Raw genomic sequence first — 25,892 nt, forward strand, 5'->3', positions numbered from 1 at the left:
AAAATTGCATCAAAATAATATTCCTCGTCCTATTTTACTGATAGCGCTTGAGTTCTTACACTTATTTCCAAATTAAATTAGGCATGATTTTGTTATATAAAGATAGCCAATAAAATTTTGCATTTAATAGTTCACAAAGTTTTGCAGGTAGCATTACAGTAAAAGTATGAAAGGGCATGTCTTGGGACACTTACAACGTGTAAGTCACCTCATTGGTGAACTACTATAATTGTATGTATAGCTGAAACAATACTAGAACATTCGAGAGACATTAGCGACATCAATTTCAGTATACCTCCTTGAAAAAGACTAGACAACCAAACTAACAATGCAAAATGAAGCATTTCTGATGGATGTAATCACATTTACAAATTCTTTATAGATAATATTTGTGAGTGAAGGGGCTAAAGAAAAACTACTCATGTTTTGAGTATATAGAGGAATAATTTGTGAGAACACCTAGTACTTTATGTCACTGGTTCTTTTGAACATCCCTTATGTAAGCCTAATGCTAGACCCACTTATTTTTGTGTACTCTTCTAATTAGTCTCATTGTAAAGTTAGCAATATTGTGGATGCTTGCAGAATCTGGCCTGTGGAGAACATTTTAAATTCTGCTTGGTAGAGGAAAAACTTGTGTTTTCTGCTTGTATTTCTTTGATTATTCAGGTTTAAAAATCCATATCATTTAAATCTTCTCCAAAAGATTATATTTAGCATCAGTGTCATATTATGAATTCTCAGGTTTAGGTTTCCTTGAGCTTCAGTTGCCTTGTTAGGATTGTGACATAAGATTGATGTTGTGTTTCTTCACATGTCGGTCATCTCCCTTAGACTTGCACACTGTAACCGTAAACCATTTTGGAATAAAACTGCAGCAAGTTTATCATAAATCGCATGATACTTTTCCATCTGAATATGCTTCATTAGGTTTACCTTCTGTAATAGTACTGGATCATTAGATGGCATGTAAGAAAGAAATCATTTCAGCAGCAATCCGTCAGGCATGGAGAGCCCCCGTGTGTTTGACATATAAATGCGTTGAAGATTAAACCACATTTCACTATCCTGTATAAGACGTATTTTCAAAACTGTACAGGTGCAGAATTACCTTCTGCTCGAGATGCTACTCTTGGATTTTGCCAGCCTTCGTTTTCCTTCAAATATTATCTTGCTTTTTAATAGTTCCCATAGCACAGAAACTTAGTTCAAGAAGTTAAGACTAAACCAATTACACACTGAAGATTTTCAGCTGGAAGCTTTCTATATGAGACACATACCTTTGGATCAGTTTTAAAAAACTCAAACAAGCCGCACCATTCACTAAAAGGCACCTACTTTAGAATTAGTTACTTTGATCTCTTTCTCTGTGAAGTAATTTCCTTGGTAAAGTGGAAAATTCAGAAGAAAAAGACTCCCTTTTTTAAGGAGAAAAGGACGTAAGGGCATAGATAATAAACAGCTAAATTTAATTAGAACTTCTGATGTAACATGAGACATAATGTGATGATACTCTTCTGTACTATTCAATAAATTATTTGAAAGTATTTCTTTGAAAATCTCAAATAAAAAAGGTAAAAATCTGGAATTACAGAAACTTCAGTAGCCACTGCCTTCACAATAATGTTTCAGTTAGTTATGTTTGTCCCTGCAAGTATAGCAGAAAGAAGAGAGATTAGAGAGATGTCTTCCCGATGATGTGTGTAAGAAAGTCAGGACAAAGATCTCTAGTTGCTGAACCACAGCAAGAACCTCTTCTTACCTGTTGCAATTTCTGACACAAGCTTTTGCTTATCCCGCTGATCACAGTGAATTTAACTCTTGGTCTTGGTGTTGCTCCATAAACGTCATTGCTGCAATGTGTGTCATTCCACACAAAGCTACTGAAGTTTCCATGCCGTCAAACAAGGGGATGGCATCCAGATAAAGCTTTGCAAAGCCTGTACTAATGATTCAAGGGCATGCGGTGGCATCGTTTGACCACTAGAGCATGTAAAGAATTTTATCTCATGTTCATATGTGAGATGGAAGAAACAATCAGAAGACCAAAGTTATCCACCACTTAGAGTGAGTGGTGAAAATGAATGTGTGAATACATTTTATCAAGTTAATTCTATGGACTGACATAGAACTTTACTATTCTGTTTCTTTTTTTAAGTTGGGTATGGAAATTTGGACTATTATTTTCATTGATCACCTGATCATTGTCACAACTTGTGAATGATGCAGCTTATTGCGCCAGTATGTTCTATGGCAGTGCTCCCCCCCCCATATTTATTGCTAATGAGATAATTAATTAGTTTAAACTCTTTTTCATTACTTGAAAAAAGAACTGCAGTCTCGGAAGAACAGCACCGAGTACCACGTGGAGCATCTGCCAGAATTGCAGGTCCTCTGATTGAATGACCGTATGTGCTGCAAAGGCTAGAGACGAGAGGCTGGAGGTGAAGGTGGTGTTCCTTCACTGCTTTCACTGGGACTGACCTTGCCCTGGACAGATATTTTTGTCAGGTAGCAGGGGCAATTGCTGCTGGTGCTGTTTTAATGCCATTCTGAGCTTAGTACTAAGAATGGACAGAGATCAAACTCAGATTTAAATAACAGAACTATAAGCCAACCCATAGTGTTTTGTTGATTGTAAATGATAGGAGATCGTGGTTTAGTAATCCCTGTGTTTTAGTTCATCCATGTTTAGACACACAAGGTGGTTTAATTAGAATTTCTCGTATTTCAGTGCTTTAATGCTCTAAAGTGTATTAACTCTGGCTTAGCAGTTAGTGTTTATTCATTTTCAGAGCACTGTAGGGTCATTAATCCTCAGAGCCCTCCTGAGAAGTAAGAGATAGGAGATAGGCACTGTAAGTAGCAGTATTCTAATTTTACAAGTGGGAAAACTGAGGAGATGAATAATTTGGTCAAGGCCACACAATAAGCCAATGTGAGCTCTGAGATTTGTTTTGGCTATTAGCCCAGTGGTCAGGCCAGCCCTTGCAACATTCTACTTTTTAAATTATACACTTAGGCCTTATTATTATTATGATGCCTTAATCGTGCCATAGTCTGTCAAGGTAGATAGTTGTCTTTTCCCTTCAGGTAATAAAATGAGTGTGACTACAATAAAAACTTAAGAAAAATCTTACGAAATCAGAATTGGAATCTAGTATTATATTGTATTTTTTCAGTTTTCGTAGAACATGATTAAACTTTGTCTCTCCCGTTCTGCCAAACATGAGCACAAGTTCTTCGACTTGTATATGCGAAAAGGGGATGATTAATAGAAATCTTGGAGATGAATTTGTTAGTCTCCTTTTTGATTGCGGAATAATGATAAATATTGAAAGATGTTTTACTGAACTTTTTATTATTCTTGAGAAATAATATGTATGTGGTACGGAAATAAATTTTATAGAATTAGAGAGGTCCTCTGAGCAGTATGCTTAGAATTTTTCACTTTGGTCTAAGCAGTTATTTGTTTACAGTTTGTAATCCCAGTTGCATAAACAGATGTACTCTGAAGTAACAATTTATTTGGTAGGGTATAAGCAATGCTTTTGCGTAGTGAAAGACATGATTTTTCAATGTCTATCTGAAACAAACAGATTTTTTTTCTTTGCTCCACAAATGGGTTAATTGCTACCATCTCTTGGGGAAGACGTTTAGGTTTTGCTTCAGTTCCAGCCAGTCTCTGTCTTAAAAATATTTTTATTTTTAATATTTATAACAAATTCAGAATTTCATAAGAAATCAATAATCATTTAACCAAAACGTTGGCCATTCTGGTTAAATATTGGTTAAATATTTTCTTTAAGTATTTTATATAACATTTTGTTTACATAGGATTGATCAAAATAGTGAAGCCCTACAAACTTTAGCACCACGTGCTATTTATTTTCATAAATACCTAATGTTTAATCCATGCATTAAGACATTCCATAAATGGATTATTGTGTGTAATCTGTTCTCCCCCTGCCCACCTTCCTTTCCCGCAAGGCTGTGGGTTTTAGCTAAGCCAGTGTGGAACTGCTCTTATCTACAAATAAAACAAAATGACTTCTTTGAATGCATGTGCTTACTGCAAAGCCTGTCAGGGATACGGCAAGGGGGGGGAAAAAGGTGCAGAAGGGCTTTAGCGTCTTGTAGCAGTGTGTAGAGTGCAGCGTACTGAAAGCCATAGATACTGTCCCACAGCCCCGGTGAATAATGTAGGGACAGCGTAAGGAATGGGAAGCGCTCGCGTTCTGCCTTCAGGCGTTTCACCGCTCCCCGGTTAAAATGGGTTGTCAAGTGTGAGCTCGGAAGACCGCGCAAGGTGCCCTGCTCTGTCATGTGGGCCATATTTAACGCTTGAAGGGACAGGGAAGGGGCAGGTGCCGCGGAGAGCGAGCGGGGCGGCGCGGTGCTGCCCGCGCCAGGCGTGGGGCGGGCGGCGGTGGGCGACGACCGTGGGGAGCGGAGCGGAGCGGAGCCTGCCCCGGCGGGGCTGACCTTGAACCCGGCGGGTGTGCCTGGCACCGCCATCCCGCCTGTGGCGTCCCTGCGTGTGCGTGGTTGGTGCTGCCGGGGGCCGCAGGTGTGCGTGTGCCCGGGCAGGGCAGCGGGCGTGGGGCGCCGCCGGCCGGTCGCCGCCGCTCCTCCCGGCTCCTCCCGGCGCGGCAGCAGGACGCGCTTCGCAGCCGACAATGAAATCTTGGCAGCTAATTGCAGGCGTGGGAGATGCCCTTCAGGTAAGGCAGAAGCGGGTTCGGAAGAATTTAAGCGGCGGGGGTGGGGGGAAAGGGGAGGCTGCCTTTGCGAGCGACGGAGAGCCACCCTGAGCCCCAGGCTGGGATGCCAGCGTTGGGAGGGGGTCCGGGGGGGGGGCAAGTTGGCATGTTTGGCTGATGTTGTATAGCCACCGCCAGTGGCTTCCCAACGGGAATGCGGCGAGGTTAGTGCGTGCGTGGGGCTTGTGGCTGTGTGGTTGGAGTGGGGACGCGAGCCACTGGTGGAATAAAAGCCAGGAGCGATGGGAGAGGCATGCGGATGGGCTGTCGCCTAATCAAAGGTGTGTCGTGTGTAAACTTACAGGGCTGACTGCAGGGCTGCACTTCATGTTCGCGTCGTATTTCTCTGGGCATATATTTATGGCTGTGTTTACGTACATGTGTGTGAATGGCATGGGTTTGTCTATGTGAGTAATACATTGAACGTATGTGATGCTTACAGAAAATAAGATGTGGGGGGATTATTTGTCCTTCCTCTGTGACTGGCTGAAGTTTATGGGAACTTCATCTTCAAAGAGCTGTTTAACTTTCTTTTGATGGGATATGTATTAGCATTTATATGAAATATGGCAGGAATCTCATTAGAAATGGTTTTGTCAGATGAATTACTGCCATTTAGTAGACATTTTACAGGATTCCTGACCAAACTGGTTGCGTATTTAACTTTAGGGTACCTGTATATCATCAGCATAATATCGTGACGTTAGAAAACACAATTTATAATGAGGATTTTAAAGTTCTATTACTGTACTTGTTAAAATACGTGGGACAAAACAACAGTAACACTTTCTTAATAAATACAATTTAGGCATACAGATAAATTTGCTAACAATCCATTTATACATATATAGATTTTAAAAAGCAGAAATAGAGTATAAAAGATTGAGATTTAAAATTGCATATCAGTTGCCACCTGGAAATAATTGCAGAGTAACTCAAATATGTTGAATGACTTTAGGAATTTTCTTTCTTTAAAAACTGCATGCTTCAAAGTGTGTAAAAAATGTTGAGGGGAGTAGGGAAAGTGGGTTTTCCTGGCTTTTAAAAAAGGAATCTCTTCCATACTCTAATAGGGCTATCATATTTTTTAAAAGACTTGCTCTCACATGTAGGAGACTATGGCACAGTCTAGTAGCGGAGTGCTGGGCTCTGCATTTCAGACAGTAAGGGTTTGGTTAGCAGTTTAGGCACCATAAAATCACATTGCTTTCAGGACCGTGTATTAAATTCCACCTCAGGCATTTTATTTAGATGGATATTCAGGAATTTAGTAAGATCCAAGCCAGTCTTTGTATTTGTCAGTTCTCTAGTGATAAGGAATTTGGTCTTGATATGGATGTAATTAGGATTTATATACATATTAAATAGAAAGTCTGCAATCTTATGAAATACTTACCAATACAGTACATTGATTTCATATTTATTTCTAAAATGAAGCAATAGATGTGTAAAGTTTTAATGTCCTGATATTCTGTTCATAAATTCTAGCTCTTTGCTTATACATTTAGTATTCATGTTGTTGATCTGTTTTTTGAACGTGCAAATGAGGTTGACTTCTGAAAAATGACCAAAACTGCTATTAACTAAACAGCATTCCCTTGTCTACAGCAAGAGCAGTAGTGGAATATGTTACCACTATTTTCATATTTGAATCATTTAATGGAAAGGAAGTTGGAAAGGACTTTGGTTTTGATCCTTTATAGGTGCTTCTCTGTCATGTGCAGTGTCTGTGTCAGCAGGTTTACTTTGTTTAAACCTCTGTATGTATTAGGGATCTGATTATCTGTTTCAGAGGTTTTCTTCCTAAAGCAGTACTAAATTTCTTGGTGTTTTAGATGTTGTAAACATACATCTCATATTCCCATTGCCTTTCCTTTAATATGTGGGCAAGAAGTTATGGACGGTTAGTGCCATCTCAACATCCAATACGCTGATACCTCGGCAAGTGTAAGTAGGATTAATTATGCCCTTTTCCAAGCATAGTTTTAGAAAGATTGAGCTTAATGTTTTTACCTGTTTCTACATAAAAAAATACTTGAAATCAGAATAACATAACAATAGATGAATGAAACAACTTTATTATATAGCAAGGTGTTATATTTAGTCTTTATAACCTCAAACCGATTACTTCAGTAATATCTTTATCATGGAATTGTTCAAATGTTTTTGGATAAAATTTTCACATAGGGTCTCAGTTCTGCTCATAAAACATAAAACTTTTCCAGGAACAAGTAATAAATTGGTTTATTCAGTGATAAGCCTTGCAGTATTCTAAATGCTATAAAAGGTCTAGAAAAATGTCCTTAAGTATAATATTGGAAGTTTGGACTTTTTCTATTATCATGAAAAATATTACTATTAAATTTTAATAAATTTTATTAAGATCAATGTTAGAAATTAAGCATCAAATTGGAAAGGAGAAGGAAAATAAATATGGTTTACTCTTGCGTCTAAGTTATTGTGTCAGTATTTGTGGAGAAATATCATGAAAAGTAAACAAGGGTACAAAAATGTGTAGAGCATTTTAAGCATAGAAAATACCTTGTCTAAATTTTACTTCATATTTTAATTTAAGTAATATGCTAAGAAGGAGTTATTTTTAAGATGGCTCAAGCCTACTAAAGTTAAGCTTTTAGTCAACTTCAGTGATAAGGATTTGTGAGTTTTTCTTAGAATGATTATGTCACAAGATAGTGTATTTCTAGATCTTAGAGATGGGAAGAAAGACTACAGAGGGCCTTGATCACTTGAGATGATTTTTCAGTGTTTTGGGGTTTTTTATGTATATTTTAAGGCTGGGATATTATTTACAATATCTGCTAGGAACTAAGCATAACTTTTGAAATGCATTAACTTTAAGTGAGAATAAGGTTCAATTTTCAAAACTATTATTCTGCCATAAATAGTCATATTTTCAATCCATATAAAAATCAATTTAGAAGGGTTACCCAGCTTTAATTTTGTTTTGGAATATGTTAAAAAGAAATAGGTCTCATAAATGGAGTTGTCAGGAAATAACAAATTCAGTAGAATACATTGATACGTAGATGATCGATTTTCACAGGTACACCTTTTTGCATGCAAGACCTACTGTAAGTACATAGTCACCAGATGGAAGAGAAGTGCAGGCTTTTCATTTTAAAAGGTCCATCGTAAATATGTTTTCTCTAAAATTCAAATTAGAGGGGGTTGCATTTGGGCGAGATAGCAGAGAGTTAAGTTAGCGAAAAGAAACAAGTATGTGACAGACACATTTCTGGTAGCATTTCTTTCTAAATTTTTCTGTGAATAAAGTTTAATTTTATAGCCTGATATCTCATCGGTAGTGGCATTCTGTACCTGTAGGAATACGTCTATTCCTTTTTTTCTTCTTTTTTTTTTTTCTTTTTAAGCTTTCAAATGGAGATGTTAAAGAACGTAGCAAAGTTGCTGTCTTCAGTGACATTGTACGCTCACTACTTTTATTTTACTTGAACTTCAATTTGGAGAGTGTGAGAATGTGTTTGCTTTGGGGGATTGGAAGAGAGTGTTAAGGATTTCTGCTTTGCATTTGTCGTCTTCATGCCTGTTCTGCATTTGATTTCAGTTAAGCATGTTAAATTGCATAGGCTGCGATTTCCCGTCATTGTCATTGGAAATAAAGCACAGTATGGCTTCTTCCACCAGGTTGCAATCAGAGACTATTTTTGTTCTGTAGTTAATTACAGATTTCATGCACAGCAATAAGGCTTCTGGAGAGAGAGATTTTTCTGATGGTCAGGAATATTTAAAACAAATGTTGTAGTATCACAGAATGTTTCCTTTCAGAAACATGAGTTTCCTTTCAGAAACATGGAGACACATTCAAACTTTTTTAAACTATTAAAATGGAGAAACTGCTTGACTCAGCAGTAACATCCAGATTCAGCAAAACTAGGTTATGAATTCAAGCAATTAAACACGACAAAAAGCCCAGTTTTACTGCCTTGACTTAATATGCTTCCAGTGAGGGGTTTTTTTGATACATAAAAACTTCGAAATGTTCTTTTCTGTCAGGTGTTCACAAAAAAAACCCAACCAACCACCTTCAAAGCACAGAAACTCTTGAAAACCCTCTTGCTTTGCATTTGCACCTTCAGTTTTTATTTAAATATTTTTATTCTCAGGAGGAGCAAACACTGGTAATTTCTTCAGTTGATGTAAAATCCAAAGAACAATCTCCCACCCTTTGCAAGTGGAAATTGTTCTGTCTACTTGTGCTGTGGTGCTTTCTGGACAGGCACTCACGGCTTTTTAACTTAAGTGTTTCCCTTGTTAAAGCTGAACTTTCCCATTACATGAATAATAGTAATCCAGGAATGAGGTTTGATCCTTTTTTCAGGTAAATGGTAGCTTATATGATGATTTGTTTCTGACTACTAATTAACCAGAATCTAATGTAAATTGTAGCTTATATGATGATTTGTTTCCGACTACTAATTAACCTCAATCTAATGGCTCTCTTTACAGTTAAAGTAAACTGTAAAAATGTATTACTCCAAAGGGAAGTGAGAGGCATGTGTGGCACATGACGGCTGCTTATTTGGAGAGTTCTGTGTCAGCTGCTGAGAACTTGCACTATTACGTGATTCTCTAACAAAAATAGCATTGTTTCAGCGAATAATGTCATTTAGGATGAGACTCAGTATCTTTGAAGAACTACTGCTACACTGGAGCAAGTCTTTTAAGAATGTGACATTTAGATCAAGCCCTAATGAAATATTCTGGCTCTCTCCTTTTGTACGGTTTTACATGACTTGTATGTTTTTGCGTTAGCATCAACTATTCACCTTCTTAAATTTACTCTGCCCTTCTGATATGATGTGTCCTGTGGTATTGTGATCCTGGGGACTGCAGTTCAGCTCTGGCCTCTGATTGTTCATGACCCAGCCTTTTAATGTATGAGATCAACAAGTGATGTGTGTAAAAGGAAGAGATTCATTTTCAGAATTGAATCTGCTGTCACCTGTGTATGCAGGGAAAGTTGGATGTTTGATTGTGATACAGAGGAACCTCAGACCGTTAATTTTTAATTAAAATATTTTGCAAGACTAAATTTAAAATGAATATAGTCTAATGTTTTCACTTGGAGACTTTCTGATATTTTTAAAACATGTGTGTGTTAATAAGGTCTGTGGATGAGCAGTGGCAAGATTTCCCATTTTTCCATCTTGCCAGTTAAGCCAGCACCACATGAGGCTGTAATCCTGCACTAATCTTGATGGATACCAGAAAAAGCAGGATACCCCTGCCTTTTGCCAGGGAGCAAAATCATCTAAGAACCAGATCTCATTTCAAATGGCATTTCAGTGTCAGCAGAGTCAAAAATACAGCCACAGCAAACGGAACTTTCTACCCACATAGAGTCCACAGGAATCAACGCAATTCCATTTTGACTGTCATTTTTGAAAGTATGAGCCTTTTCCTTCATGCTAATTCTTTCTCTGAGCCACAACAGGAAGTAATGGTTACTAGAGGAAGATGTTAAGAATGGCATTAGGTTTTTTAATATATTTTCTTTACTTCCAATTGTATTTTCAAGATGTCTCTGTCTCTCTAACAAGTATCTATAATTAGGAGAACGGGTGAATCATATTCAGCAGTCATGTTAACAGTTTATCAGAAGTTCTGTTTGTCCAGGTTTTAGACTTAGAAGAACAGAGCGTTTTACCAACTCTGTGTGGTAGCTGTGGTTTTCTGGTTGCACCCCTTGGTAATACAGTGACTTGAGGATGGTCTTTGGAGATGGAAAACTGGAGTTGGAGGAGAGCTCCATCTGGAGATATGTTACAGTCTGTGAATTGTCAATGAAACGAAACTTTACAAAGAGTATTCATATGGATGCTGATAATCTTTTTGGATAGGTAGTAGGTACAGTGGACTGAGCTCCTATGCAATCCTTGCATGTCCTGTAGGAGAAACTATTCATCGAGTCATGCTGTAACTAAAAGAAGCAAACTTCTTAAATGAGCAACTGCAAATAATAAACATCAACCACGTTATACAGCTGTTGTATTCTCAGCCACTCTTCCTGTAGTAGCTGTTAACTACTGAACAACAAAAAAATAGACTAGAGCTTAAGCTTGTTTGTATGTTAGTGTTTCTTCTAATTAATAGAAGTAGTATGTTTCTATATTAGTGTTTCTTCTAATTAATTACTATGATTCAGACCTGGGGCAAGGCGTTCTGAAAAAGGGAGACAGTGCAGTAATTTTGCTTCCATTTGTTTTCACCTGTGCATAGCTGAGCAAGCACTGAACAAAATTCCATCCTGATGTAAAAATGAGGTATTCGGCCATGGTAGAAAAATAGTGATGGAGAGGACCACTCTTCCATGTCATTGAGTCTTGCCGTACTGCCTGAAAGGATCATCTTTATAAGTGTCATTTGTGATAGACATCCAATTAATCTTTACAAACTGTCAATAAGGGAAATTCCATTAACTCCCTAGACTACCTGTTCCAGTGCTTAACTATCTTTACTGTCTTGAAAAGTTGTTTGGTTTTTTTTGCTAGACAAATGAAGATCTCCTGTGCTGCAGACGACCTTAGTGTTTCATCTTCTCAGTGGACCTGAAGAAAAAAAGGTTCCCCTTCTCCCTGTGGCAGTCTTTTATGACAGAGATTCCAAATCAAACCTCAGGCTTATGTCCCGCACGTTTTAATTTCTGTATATTGGTTCAACCCTTTCTAGTTATTATTTGGTTTGGGAATCTTTACTTTTAATCTAAGACATGCTTTTTTGAACATTTTGCGTTTAAATAAAATATTGAATTGAAATAGTTTAACTAATGATTGCGATTCAAATATTGGCTATTGTAAATCAGCGGCCAATGTAAAAAAAGTTGGCCAATGTAAATCATTACAATCTAATCAGGGTTATGTAATGATTATAGTAAGACATTTGAGACTGTGGTTCTCACGACTGACTTGAGATCTCTAAGCTGCCTACGGACTTCCTTATGAGGCAGAGGTTATGAGTTTTATTATGTTGCTGAAGTCATTAGAAAGTTTTACTCAGAACCTGTTATGCTTCTAAATTTGTAAAGTGCGTATATGTAGATATATGTGTGTATGTGAGCATCTGCCTCATGAAAAGATAGAAGTTCAACATTTTTGCTGGTACATTCAAGAGTGGATTAGCTCTGCCTGCTCTTGGTTCACATAATTTCTCAGAGTAATTATTACTAGGTATATTTATCAGGTCAACATAACCTCACAGGGCAAGTGTGGGGAGAGAAGAAATGCAAGACAAGGATTTGGAAGACAAGTCTTTTGGAAGAAGGGCTGTGAGATGATGCTAGCATCATACTCTACTCGACCAGTTTAGCATGTCTGCACTTAGAGGGGGGTATATCCAACAGGATCCGAAGGACTGGTATTGGATAACCTTCTTCCAGCCTGTATTATCCCAGCATCCTGTGTTAACGGTTGGGTGGATCTGACGAGCAATGGGTTATTTCAGCAACTCAGAACTGAGGGTAAAGCTCAACAGTGATAAAATGGGAAATGCTCCTACAATCTTGGAAGATTTATGTACCTATGGAAATAGGTAGTGAACATCTAAATGACTAAGATTATAAAATAATTGCGTGTGAGTCATTGGCTAGTGTATAGCTTGACTTTGGCTATGCAGTAGAACAAGAAAAGTAGAGGATGCAAATTTCAACTTATTGTACATTGTGAGTAAACAACTTGGATACACTGTTTTGGGCGTGCATAGAAGTGAGGTGGATTGGGCTGTTCTTATTTTTTTCCAAGTTTTCACACTACAGAGGAGCCAAGGGCATTATGCCCATTAAGAAAACAGAAGACAAAATGGATGGGAAGCTGAGATTCTTATGGGGAATTATCTTTAAAAATGGCATTCAGGGTGTTTACATTTATTCTCTCAAATCTTTATGTCTGTGAAGCATAAAGAGTATGAAATTCTAAGTGGCTTCAAGCAATTTTTTCAAGCAGTTATTTCATTGAGGGTTATTTTAACAAGTTAACAAATTTTATCAATATTTTAAGAAAACTGGAAACATGGAAGAAAAGAAGGAGGAGAGAGAGCATTACAACTTTGACAAGTTTCATTTTGGCATTTTAAAAGGAACTGTCCTTTTTTTCCGCCACTGAGAAATTTCATTTTCCTGCATGATGTAGAACTGCAAAAATACTTGAGTTTAGCTTGAGTTAGTAACAAATGTTCCATTTGACCTTTCAACATTGCAGAGAGTCGACTGTGTTTTTGCTTAAAGGAACAAATTCTAACTTGCAATTGGATGTAACAACATTGCCGTGTTCTTCTTCGTGTCTGTAGCGAGTAGGATGTGAAGCTGTGGGCTTAAATTACACAAAGGAAGATTTAGATTAGGCATTAGAAAGGCTTTCTGATAGTAAGAATACTTAATATTTAATTAGATGAGTTAGGAAGATTATGGGATTTCTATCACTGGAAGCTTTTAGGAAAGGTTTGGAAAGCAAGTGTCAGAAAAATGCAGCTGTATGCCTTTGTATGTGAAGACGTACTGTTGAATCAATTTATCATCGACAAAACTTGTTCTCATTTCTCTTCCTGTGTATTCCTTTTACTAACATAGGAAGTCTTTCTCAAAAACGGAAATTACTTCCCATTCAGCAAGTGGATGTCTCTTACGCGTCTACCAAGAATTTATTTTTTTTTTCCTAAACAAAGTTATGAAATTCACATCTTGCTATTTTTACACATCTGTGAGGTAAGGCAATGAATCAGTATTATAAATATTTTCCCAAGGAAGAGAGTTCGGAAAATACTGGACTTCTGCAAAGTTTCTGATAAAATCTTAGATCTTCCTTTGGGACAATTTTTTTTTTCTTTTTTGAGGTACACTGCAATAAGAAGTGTGCACCTCTTCAGTCCCTGCTCCTAACTCCCCTCTCAAGTGTTTCATCTTATAACAACGTGATTGCTGGTGGAACTTGTATGTAGTTTACCACTTAGTTCTGAGAAAAAGTCTTGGTCTGTATTTATGGAAGCCTTGAATAATCCTGTCAACAAGGGTCAAGGCAGGTATAACATATGTAGAATTGGATGCATTTAAAGAATTGGTTCTGTATAAACTCTTATAACATCTGTATTACATGTAAGGTCTTCCCTTATACCTTTAGCATTGCCTTTAGAATTTAAAATACAAACATATAGTCCAAACTAAGCTATTTTGAATATATATTTGCTTTATTGATAGAAAGTAAATTTTTTTTGTGACAACTGCACAGACTTTCCCATCTTCTATTGATGGCAGAACATTAAGGTTTATGAATAAAAAGCTGATTACACAGAACATATTAGAGCAGTTGAGACTTACTGGTACTATATAAGACGTGTAAGAGCGCCTGGGGCCAGAGAGGCTCTGTTGTGCTCTTTTCTACGTAGTATTCTACACACTCTGTATAGGAACCAACAGCGTCTGTCAAAAAAACCTTCGAAAGAGAAAAGAATAGAACGTAAAAGGATATGTTCTTAAGCACTCAGCGCACATGGTTGGTTCTTGTCTTGGGAATTTTAGTTTACATTGAAGGTGCTTGATTCAGTGTAAGCGTTGTGAGAAGGATAAGCATGTTGGACACCCTCTTTTCTCTCTCTCTCTCTTTTTTTTTTTTTTTTTTTTTTTAAAGCTACTAGACCTAACCACTAGTTTGACATAGGACAGAAAATTGTCTTAGAGGGAACTGGGATCAAATCTGTGAAGACGGTACTCTACCAATTGCTGTGTAAAATACATCTTCTTTAAGGATGGAGAAGGAACAGTAGGGAACAAAGCCCCTGTGTGCTCCAGACTCCTTTTTGGTATGACACAAGCCCCTGTTGTGTCTAACCATAACTTTTCTAATTAGCTTTTACCTTTCTCTGGACAGACCAATAGCAAAACATACTATTGAGCTTAGAAATTACATCATTTTGAATGAAGCTACTATTACATTCAAAGAAAACTGTAGTTTTAGAATAGGCTGTAGCAAATGGGAAACTGATATGGAAACACTAAATAGCATTCTGTAATACCTGTATTAAAGAAATAGCTGCCAAGATACTTACTACTTGCAGGCATTTCAAACTTCAACAGGTTTATAAAGAATTTAATATTTTCATATGCTTCAGTGTAAAGCCATCTGTCGCAGTGACAGAACAAAGTGTTGAGAACAAGAACAAACGTATGTTTATGGAAGTACTCCATGAAATGTTAACAAGAAAGACACAAGACACGCAGCAGTATCTTGTAACAAATGGGCAAGGGATTTGAAAAAACATGGCAATCATCTTCAATATTTACAATTATGATTTCTTTTCTAATTTCTTTTTGTGTAAGTGTTAAAAAATAGAAGTCTGTCAATACAGATGGTGAGGGAGACAGGAACACTGGGAAAAATACTGTTTACATCCACCTTTTGTAGCTTTTCATGTTTCTGCTCTCTCTTTCTTACCGTTTTAAGCTTAAATCTGGATACATCAGTATATGTTATACCTTATGTAGTGTTTCATACATCTGCTGGACTTTTTAGTGCAAATTAAAGAGCCTCAAACACTCACAGGAGCTGAACTTTACTAGTACCTTCTTCCCCGTCCCCTGTTTGTGACAGATTTTTATTCGTCACTGCACAAAAGCATGAATCACATTACAATGTTTGAAGTTAGAAGTTGATATAGTGTGACTTTTAACCTGTCATACCCCAAATATGGGACACAGTGTGGGCTAGTAAGAGATACAAAGAGATTATAGGGGGAAAAATGGTACCTAGACATCAAAAAGAAAGCAAGTGTTCAAGAAAAGTTACTTTGAATCTTTTGTCAATGGTATTGCAACAAGAAAAATCTAGTTCTAAAGAATCTATACACTTGGATTTTTAGTTATAAGGTATAAAGGATATATTTTACAGCGTTTCTGTTATCTTCAGGTCTCCGTTCTCTTTACGGGTTTGGGTGTCTGGGAGAAAGGATTGAATTAGATTGTGCCTTAGCAACACTGATTTTTCTAGGAACTGTATTTTATGTTTTAAAATGATAGGTCTAAAAAAGATATGTGCTGAAGGGCTGTGGAGCAGGTTATGGTGTAATTCCCTCCCCCATTCAGGTATGAAATCCTGTTCTCTAAGCAGGACACAGCTTGGTGAGCCAGGTACTCAGTTAGAATTGGCAACGTTCCTCACTGATGTGGGAAAGGGCAGACCTCATTATTTTTTGATGAGAGTTTTAGGTTTTATTCTAATAATCTATTTTCTTGATGAGGTTTATAAACATAGCGCGGATTAATTTTCATCAGCCTTCGAAAACTTACGCCAGTGGAATGCAGAGGTAGGATACACAAATATACTAGCAATATCACCCTCAGATAACAAAAGTATTCTAGTATTGACAATGTTGTCGTTCTACATTAACTGGTAATGTTCCTATCATTTCATTTTTAGTCACACGGTCTGGAAGTTTTGAATGTATTACATTGTGGCATCTTTCAACTATATTAAGTTGTCCCGTGATACCCTTAAAGAAGCAAGCAAAATGTGAAAGTAACAATGTCTGAACTTTTATTTGAGTTCCGATAAATATGCAAGTTTTTGAATTTGTACTTAGCAACAGTGACATCTTGTGGCTAATATGAAAATCCCAGCTCTGTTTCAATACTGAGAAGTAAATAGTTAAAAAACCCGCAATTTTATCAAAACAGTCAAATCACATGATGTAAATAAGTCTTTCCAAGACCTTCAGTGTTACCCTCTAAATGAAGGCAAAGAACCAGGTAGAGAAAAATAGAACTCCTTGATCAGATTTGAGCTTATTTAATACCTATTTTAGCTTTGGCAGAGCAGGCCACTGGGTACCAGATACCTTAGATGAAGGTGTGTGGAACTGTCCCAAAAGCAAATCTGCTATTAGTCCTCATACAGGTTTATCTTGATGTTTAATGTTGAAGGGATGAGTTTGATCCTTAAGGCAACAGGTTTTAGACATTAGAGTATAAAGACTTAGTTCCACTTTGAACATTCCTTAGATTTCCTCGTGCATTCAGCTTTGGCAACACATTCTGACAATGAGTCTTACCATTATGCATACCTGTTGTGTTTAGGAAACTCCTAACAGGTTGGATTGGTGAGAGTGGAGATGTCCTCCTGCTTTTCTGTTAATTTTCATTGCACATTGCTGTGTCCTTTTTTCTGAGAATCGAGCTTTCTAGTTCTCTGGCCAATCTATTGGTATTTATTTTTAATCTCCTTTTTATTTCCTTTAAAAAATAAGCAGCCTTAGTGTTATTTCGCTGATTTTCATATGAGAATTTTTGGGTCTTTTAACCAATTCAGTCTTCTGTCATTACCATTGATGTTCTCTTGGACCTCTTACTTTTACACTTTTCTTTTCGGACTGGTTAGACTTCATGCAACTGAAACAAGTGTGTGTCTATTGCAAATTATAGGAAAAGTTCCTAGTAGGGTATCACATGCTAGTAATTGTTCTCCTCTGCCAAGGGGTCCTGACTTGTTGTAAATAAGGTTTACAAAGTATTATTTGATTTCCTGTTAATAATATTTCCCAACTGTCAAAAAATTATTAAATTGTTAGTGGAGAGAGATGAAGTTTTCCTCCTAGAAAAGACTGGTTTTATGGTAGCTTGTCATATACTACGGTAGCTGTGTTGCCTGTTGGTAATTAACATTGCCAGTAGGCCCCCAACTGTTCCACGGGAGATACTACTGTGAAGTGCTTTCCCCCATTAATAATGATTATAGCTGTTGGTTTTGTGGCACTTAGCGCAGTTGATGTGTACTAATTTGTTTGATCATGCCTCTCAGGGAAGATCAGGGAGACGATCAACTAGTTGAAGTGTACTTACCGGGCTTAGGCATGAGATAAAGTAGCAGCAGTTTGGGTATGGACAGGAAGAAAAATGGAGGTGCCTTAAGCTACTCTGCTGGGAAAAGGGAAGAGGGAAGGAAGAAACAAATAACTGTAGGTGCTCTGGTGGTGGCAGAGAGATTGGGAGGGATATGTGTATTCAGAACTGCATCCTAACACATCTGCATAACGCCTGGATCATAACACAGATACTTGTATTCCTTTAAAAATGCGACTGTTGATGCCCCTTACCTTTTGTCTTAGTTTTGCACTGTAAGGTTATCAATCACGCCTGTGTCTCAGGGAGGAGGGTTGAGGATAAGCACCTTAAAAATTGTGAGGAACTTGTAAAGCTGGGCCTCTGACAGATAAGTTGGGATTCATTGTCCTTCTGTCCCCTCTTTTGTTGGAGCCTTGCTGATGGCACTGAATTTCAGATGGAAGAAGAGAAATAATTTGAAAATTTCCCCCCTCCCTAAAGGAATAAATGCCAAGTGCAGAGCTACTGATTAAAAACATATCTCTGAGGAGCCTAACAGGAGCTAATCCTTAGGATGTATTTAACTAGCTTCTAATCGCTTTTAATGGTAAGTGCATTGAGAGGTAAAAGTTTCTTCTATTTGCTATAGGTTACCTAGTTCTTCACAGAATTCTTTCACTTACTCCAAGTTAGCCCTTTCTTCTGTCTTGAAAGTTGACAAACAATTATGCTTTATTAAGAACACCAGTGTAGTTCTTAAAAAGTACTTTTTGTGAAGAATAAAACAAAATTTCAAAGTTTATTTACAGTGGAGGCCCTAGTTAAATAGTTTTCTCTCTTTACTTGCACGTCTACAGCATAGCATGAGATCTCTTGGCTGGTAGTGATAATAGAGGTATTGTTTTCTCCCCTTAAGCAAAATGCTGTGTTCCTAAAGTAATTTGCAGCAGTGCAAATTATAACTGCTCTTTTTGTCGTGACAGGACTGTAATCATCTTGTGTCACTGGTCAGCTCTCTAACAGCTAATTGGTTCTCGATGCTGTCAAGTGGAAGTAAAAGAAGAAAAAGAGGAGCGATTTTTTTTCTTTAGCTGGTGCCAAGGCTTCTGACGTTTACATATTGTATTCTCTATTGTATGTAGAAAATAAGTTGGTGATTATTGGAATTATTTTTATATCATAGAATAATTTGCTATTGAGTGAAACACGAAAGCTACTTGGAACATTAAAGAGTATTTCTTGTAGGCTGATTTATCTATTATGCAGTTTCTGTGAGATGTTTCAAAGTGTCGCTTCAAGTCTATGTTATGTATCTACATAATTAATGTAGATAAAGAAGAACATAGAAACGGAAAGTTGTTTTAAGTGAGATAGTTAAGCAGTTAAATGTTCATTAAATTAGTCTGAGACCTTGGGGGAGACAAAGGAAGGGTATTTGGTTATAATGGATACAGGTAAAGAACTATTTTGGTGCAATTGTTTGTATTTTTCATCAGCATCTCCCATGTGGGTCATGATTCCAGTACACAGTCTTGTAATCTCCTGCAGTGGCAATGATTCAGCTTAAAAATCAATAGGGCACGAGGTGTTTCAAGTTCTCATTATTGTAATGTGTCAACATCACTTCAGTGACCCCAGAGCCCTATGTTGGCTGATTTGTTCTCTGATTTATTGTGCAATCTTGTAGGGCAAACTATAATTTCACTTGCAACCAGAAAGTCTACTTCTATGGTTTGTGTCCCAGTCTCCAGTCATTAGGATGTTCAGAGATAATCAATACCTGTGTTTGCTACTGAAGGTTGAATGAAGTTGTCAAGCAGCCAAATTACAAAGAACACAAACAAAAGAACATTGTTATGGCTGAACAGACCAGGAAATGTTTTTATTTAAATTTTCATTCCCTGTCAACTCAACAAATGTTTTTATTGCTTAGCACTGTCATAATTTATATTCCCCTATATACCTACAAGTTTCAGATCTTAAATTTTCTAGTTGTAATTACTTACTGTACCACTTTGTCTTTAGGTTATCTGTGTTCATTTATGGTTCTGTTATCTCCTCTGTTATCTGTCCAAATTTAATAACATCATGGAGGGGTAAAGCAGTGTTGTTAATTTTGCAGTCCTTCTCTTCCACGCCTCCTAATTTTGATGTTTCTTTACATGATCAAAGTGCTGCAAGTGATAACAATGTAATCTGTGTCAGTTTATCCTGGGCAATGTCATACCTATCGATGTATTTAGAACGTCTCAAATAAAACCGAGGTAGCTTAGCACAACCAAAAGCTCTTAGGACTTCCACTGCATTGACATGTACACCTCACATGCTCAACTGCTAATCAGAGCTTAACGCAACAACCTTGAAGCCAAATATCTAAAATTTCTCAAAGCGATACCTATTTAACTGTAATTCTTCAATTTTTATTAAACAGAGTTTTATCTCCAAGAGGTATTGGTATGTTTTGGGGAGCTATTACTCTGTTCTTACCTATTTAATTAAAACCAATGAACCAAACCAAAACAAACAAAAAACCCAAACCAGTACATATAGTATAAACAGTAATTATTACAGAGCAAAAATGTAATGTACTGGAAAATACACTTCTTTAACATTTTCTTTCCAATCGGTATTTGTGGTTCCTTGACCATTATAAAGCTGCATGACAAAGTCCATTTGGCAATAGTTTCCTGCATTTAACTTAGAGGAATGTGAAAGCCTGTAAGATAAATGAATGCACTGCTGAATAAGAGAAGTATTCTCCTGTATTTTGAAATTGAGCTCAAGATCACCACTTTTATGACTCTCTCTAGGATGCCAGTTCTATCTTAAATGCTTGAGCTACTCATTGCTGTAGGAGCTGTTTGCTCTGTGGATGCTCTGTTCTTACACCCTTCCCAAGCTAGGTGCTGTTGGCTCTGCCTAGAAGAAGGATAAATGGGTCCCTGGTCCACCCCAGAGTGTTAGTTCGTGTGTTTTGGGGGGTATTAATGAATCTCACCAGCATTTGGTCTCTATAAAATTGTAATCCTTGAAGGCCTGCAGCAGAAAAACATGCATTTCTACATCTGGACATCACTTTTTGGATTCAGTCTGAATGCTCAAGCATGTTAGCGGACTGTCAGATAAGTGAAAAATATCCAGAGTCTGGAAATGCATGAAGTAGGAGGAAACAGACTATCTGTATATTTCATGTTTCTTTAAAAACTGGTGGCTGGGCAGTAATTTTCTGGTATACATAATGGATTTAGTGTTTTCCTCCTTCCGAAATACTTATTTCTGTAGAACTTTCAACTTAACAATTGAGGGCTCACAGCTTATCTAATGAGAAAATATCAGGCAGCATATAAATGTATGGGAGCCTTAAATTAAATAAATCTGAAATTAAGCAGTTTTAAAAAGTTATATGAAACAGTAAGATGCATATTCACCACCAAATCTCACACAAATAAGAGAATATTCAGAACTGGAAACAAAATGGGAAAAAATAATATCTCAGATTCAAGGTCATAAATTTTCTAAGTAATTTTCATAGTTGTGTAATAGCAATTTTGCAGTTAGATTGCTGAATGTTTATTATTGGGGGGATTAGAAAGTTAATAATTCTCAATATCTTCATTTTTTTTGTCCTCTGTTTTCTCACCCAAGCCATCAGTTTTAATTATAGTCTCTAAGATTAACTTTTTCTTAAGCTGTGCCCATGTAGTTTGCAGGCACACTACAAAAATTGTTAACGCTTTTTAAGATCTCTCTTGCAACAATATTAATTTGTAGGTATTATTATTCAATAGGCAGCTATTCTTCAGTCTCTCTAAGGAAAGGCTGATGTCATTAGTGAACCTAGTGCGTGTACAAATTCATGTGTGTGCTTCTGAAATACTCAAAAATAGGCATGCTTGACTCCAGTAGGAAATTGTGCACAGATTTCAGATGCTTCCTGAATATCAGTATTAGTAGTCCTAGCTCACTGTGGAAAGAGGCTTTTTTAATATGAAAATGTCTCATAATCATTTACTAAGATGATCTATTTAAAGACTATTCCGTGAAATTGAAATAATTGTCATGGGGTTGGTACAGCTTTAAAAAGTTAACATCTATGGCCTTATATGTCACAAAAAGATATGGGTCTTTTCTGCATGAGAATTTGACCTATATAACAGAAAAATCTGGCATAATGCAGAGAAGGGAGACGAGGGCGAAGGTGGGCTGTAGCAAACCTTTCAAGTGCTGCACAGGCCATGAAAATCTGTGGAGCTGCTGGAAGGTAGATAACCTGTGCAAATTAATTTGTCTACTGTACATCCTATGATGTATAATTCATTTTACATTGTAAGTGTCCCACATTCTGGAGGCCAGGACTGTTTTAAAGTATCTCATCTAAGCCATTCGTATAGCCCTTGAAATGCTTATTTAAAAGTAAAATGTCATAAATACATGGAAAACTTGTGCAAGAAAGTTCTCATAATTGTAGCTATTTTTTTGCAAAACTTCCTCATCCTCAATATGTTTTTTAACGTTTAAAGAAAAATCCTTTGTAGTTTGGCCTTTTATTTTTTTTCCCCTTTTGCTGAACACACATTGGACCATCACCCAGAGATTTTTGAAGTATACAAAATAGCAGAGAGCTAATCAATATTAGCTTCCTCTGAATACTTTTGGAAAGTAGAGGCAAACGTTGGGTTGCTAGAGATCCCCCTCTGCTTTTTCCTGCCTGTCAGTTAAATACCAAGGAGTGTACACCAAGTATAACCAGCTTTGCTTAAATTCTGTACAGGGGAACCGTGTTGACTGGCTTAAGTCACGTGAGATGAGCTTTTGGCTTTGGTGGTCACTGCCAGCTATCTCAAGACTGGTTGAGGAACAGTGCTTTTCAACTAAATAATGGACTTTACAAAATGAATAAGGCCCAATTGAACAATGTAAAGTTTAACCCTTAAATCAGGCACCGTACTTGCCTGTAACGTGGTAGATGGGAAGTGAAACCCACAGGATAACTAATGGGAATGGCAATTGCTGCAGAAAGACAGTTGTCTGACAGAGTTGTGTTACCCCTGTTGTGTCTGATGCTTGGCATCTGAAAACACAGACAGCTGACTAATTGCCAGGGGTGGTGGTAATGGAAATGCAAGTGAGATGACTGAACGCAGATCTAAGCAGCCACTGCTCCTTTTTTTTGGTCTGATTTATCTATTTCTGAATTATAACCGCTGCATAGGAGAAAACAGGAGAAAGAAAAAATGATTTTTCATCACTATTTCCTCAGTCATTTCAGTTATACGTACACTCTGCTGTTATACTTGGTATCCTGTTAGATGGTTTTGATTCAATAAATGAGATTATTTCATATGCGATCACAAAGCAGATTTCATCTTAATTTGGTTAGTATATTCAAATAAAAGGTACATCACGATTCAGAAACATGCTAGACAGTTTCATTAATTTAATATATTTTCTTTTATTTGTAAATTCCACTAAGATGGAAATTTCCTGGGGATGTGATTTTGAATTGTAGGTATTTCCACTGAGTTACGGAAGGCAGCTGGTCAGACCGCCCTCTGCCAGGATTTTGTCATTCTCTGCTGTAATTAGATAAGAAAAATGGAGACTCATGTGTTGGACCCATGAGTATTAGTATTGTTGTTAGTGAGTTGTCCGAGCATATTGTTAAAGGAGCCCGGGGTGGGGCGGGGGGGGCGCGGAGGCAGAGAGAAGCTTTTTACTTTTTTTAAAAAAAAAAAACAAAAAAACAAAACAACTTTGAGACTTACAGTAATTGCAACTGGATATATTGTTTTGTTTTATTGTTTTCACTGTGCACAATTAAATGCCTGCTGGTCCTGCCACCATAGGTAGTGGCTGCAATACCTGTATCCTTCTTAGTCACCTTTTGGGGGGCTGTGAAGCTCAGTATTTTCAAAACACTTTGAAAAGTGCTGTCTTAAAAGGATATTATGTGTGTGTAAAATACTGCTGTTCCTGCTGAAGCTTGGACAAACGATAAACCTCTGTGGCTGCAGAAAATTACTGAATGCTGCATAAGCTGTTCAAGTGCTGCTTTACCAAATCAAAGATACTGTGCTCAAGCACTATAAAAAAGAGAACTCCCACGGTGAGAGACAGCTTGCTACAACGGCATTCGATTCAAGGTCATACATAACGTCAGTCATGGTAGGGAAAAAAGCCAAATTAAGCATTTCTAGCAGTGAAAATATATTGAGAAATAACATTAAGGGTGTGAAGATACTGGAAAGAAAAACAGTAACATCCATGTAGCAGAGCAGTTGTGTAAGCAATGCTATAGAAATGGGCATCGGTATACTAAATCACTTAAATTTTGTGTATCACTAACTGAAAACACTTACCTTACATGGTCTTGCTTTTGCATGGCTTTGTGGCTTCTCACCTTTGTTCCTACAGCTCTTATTTAGACAGTTGTGGGGTTTTTTTGTATAAATTGTTGGGAAATTAATGGGAAGGTCATTACAAGTCACAGCACTGATTTGATGATGGGAGGTGTTTGGGAAGGTCTTTACAAGTCACAGCACTGATTTGATGATGGGAGGTGTTTGGGTTTTTTTCTTGGGGTAACCAAAATTTGGAATTTTTGACAGGCAACATTTACATATATGAGATTTCTTAAATAAGACTCACCAACCTTTCTAACAAAATACTCTATGAACATATCAATTATATTTATCCTGTATTGATTCTTTAATTGTACAATTGATAAAATTTGAAATTGTAAATGATATCTTCTTTGCCTATTACTGAGGAAATGTTTACATCTGGAAAAAAATAATGGATTGAGGTAATTTTGTCTTTGTCATTGGATACTGAAGTCTGAAGAAAATATTGAAGGTTTTAAACTTTAACATCATATTCTCATGTGGTAGTAAATAGTAAATATCATTGAGTAATTTTCAGCACAAAATAATGTTGATCAAGGGACAGGCACAGTACAATTGCTACTTTCTATTGTATAGAATCTTGGTAAATTAGTAAGGGCATATGCCAATAAAGAAATACATGCCATCTTGAGCTCCTACAAGTAAGCAGAGATTAGAAAGATACCTGATTATGATGTGCCTGTCAGTCAGCATAGACCTGTGTAGTTTCAAGTCTGATTCCATGATGATTTTAATTTGACACTGAACAAGTACTATTTGTTAAAACAGTAGGCTGAAGCCCCCCAAGCCACCATGCACCACAGAGGGTGGTAACCCTGCTCTCAAAGGAGCTGAGCTCGTGACTCAACATCATGATGTGAGGTCTGTGACCTCACAGACCATACTCTGTGACTTCTGTCCAGGTTCTGTTCCTTTGCCTATAAGTATATGACCTACTGGTATTCTGAGCTGCTTTCTTTCTCTTGGTTCATTTTGGAGAGTTTTAAGTCAAACCATGCTGTCTTCTAGTGAAACAGATGGAGATGTGCAGATAATAATGCCACAGGCCCACATAGGTACTAGTACGAGGTATTGAGAAAGGTACTTGGAAGGGTATCCCCAGTTGAGAAGATTGATCCTTGGGTACTGCTTGTTTGGATGTTTTTTCTGTCTGCTCCTGAACTCTACAACTCTTCCAGTTTATAAGCATGTTAAAGTAAATTAATGAGGTGAAATTTCAGTGTGTTTTGTTATTCTCCTCTTTCTCTGGGTTGTGATATTATCATAAATAGTGAAATAGTGGTTTGTGTACAGGAACTGTGTCCAATATAAGTGGAATCTGGAAGCATTACAAAGTTTAGCAGAGGGGCATATGTTTCAGGGTGGGAATTGAAATTTTCCTTTTGGACAGGTTTCCTTGAAACTAGATTCACACTGGCATCCAGATTTTCCTAGAAAAGAAAATGCCAGAATGCTGCAGTCGGGGCTTCTGCTCATTTTGAGCACTTCAGTAAATTGGCAGAGAAGGAAAGGCAGGTAGCCTGGAGGTGCACGTCTCTTGCCAGGCAGTGAACTACATGGTAGTGCTGCAGGACCAGACTCTTCTAATCTTGACAATCCCACATACTCAATGTAAGTAATAATCTAAACTTGAACTTCACCTTTGTAATATTACAGTTGTGTTGTTGTAATATGCTCTGTCCTGATCTATCTTCTTTGCTGGCTAGATATCTACAGTAAATGCAGAGCTGTCTCTGAGATGAGAAAGAAGGATTTTAATTTCTTCTTGTACATGCTAATTTCTGGTTGCCTGTCATTAGTTACTCTTAAATTTCTTTTAGTTACACTGTATGCCTTCCCATTGACTGAGCTCTGAATCGACTTTTCCTGCTCTGGCAGGTCTTA

At 37.2% G+C, this 25,892-nt stretch overlaps 1 protein-coding gene across 45 annotated transcripts in view; it reads left to right on the forward strand.

Moving 5' to 3' along the window:
* Positions 1-25,892, forward strand: part of RBFOX1 (RNA binding fox-1 homolog 1) — a 908,679-nt gene that overhangs the window by 202,393 nt on the left and 680,394 nt on the right. For 3 of the 45 annotated variants that reach the window (XM_063342846.1, XM_063342843.1, XM_063342848.1), the window contains exon 1: positions 4,927-5,044. The exons of 30 other annotated variants lie outside the window; for them this stretch is intronic. Coding sequence is in view for 2 of the 15 variants with exons in the window: in XM_063342829.1 (XP_063198899.1) it covers positions 4,680-4,724 (45 nt within the window). In the remaining 13 variants the exon portion in view is untranslated. Of the gene's footprint in view, positions 1-4,251; positions 4,725-4,924; positions 5,045-25,517; positions 25,620-25,892 lie in introns of those variants that run through there. 12 more of the 45 variants (XM_063342844.1, XM_063342854.1, XM_063342829.1 and 9 more) reach the window with 11 other exon arrangements.

The sequence above is a fragment of the Chroicocephalus ridibundus genome, chromosome 8 (genome assembly GCF_963924245.1).
Source record: "Chroicocephalus ridibundus chromosome 8, bChrRid1.1, whole genome shotgun sequence".
Lineage (NCBI taxonomy): Eukaryota > Metazoa > Chordata > Aves > Charadriiformes > Laridae > Chroicocephalus > Chroicocephalus ridibundus.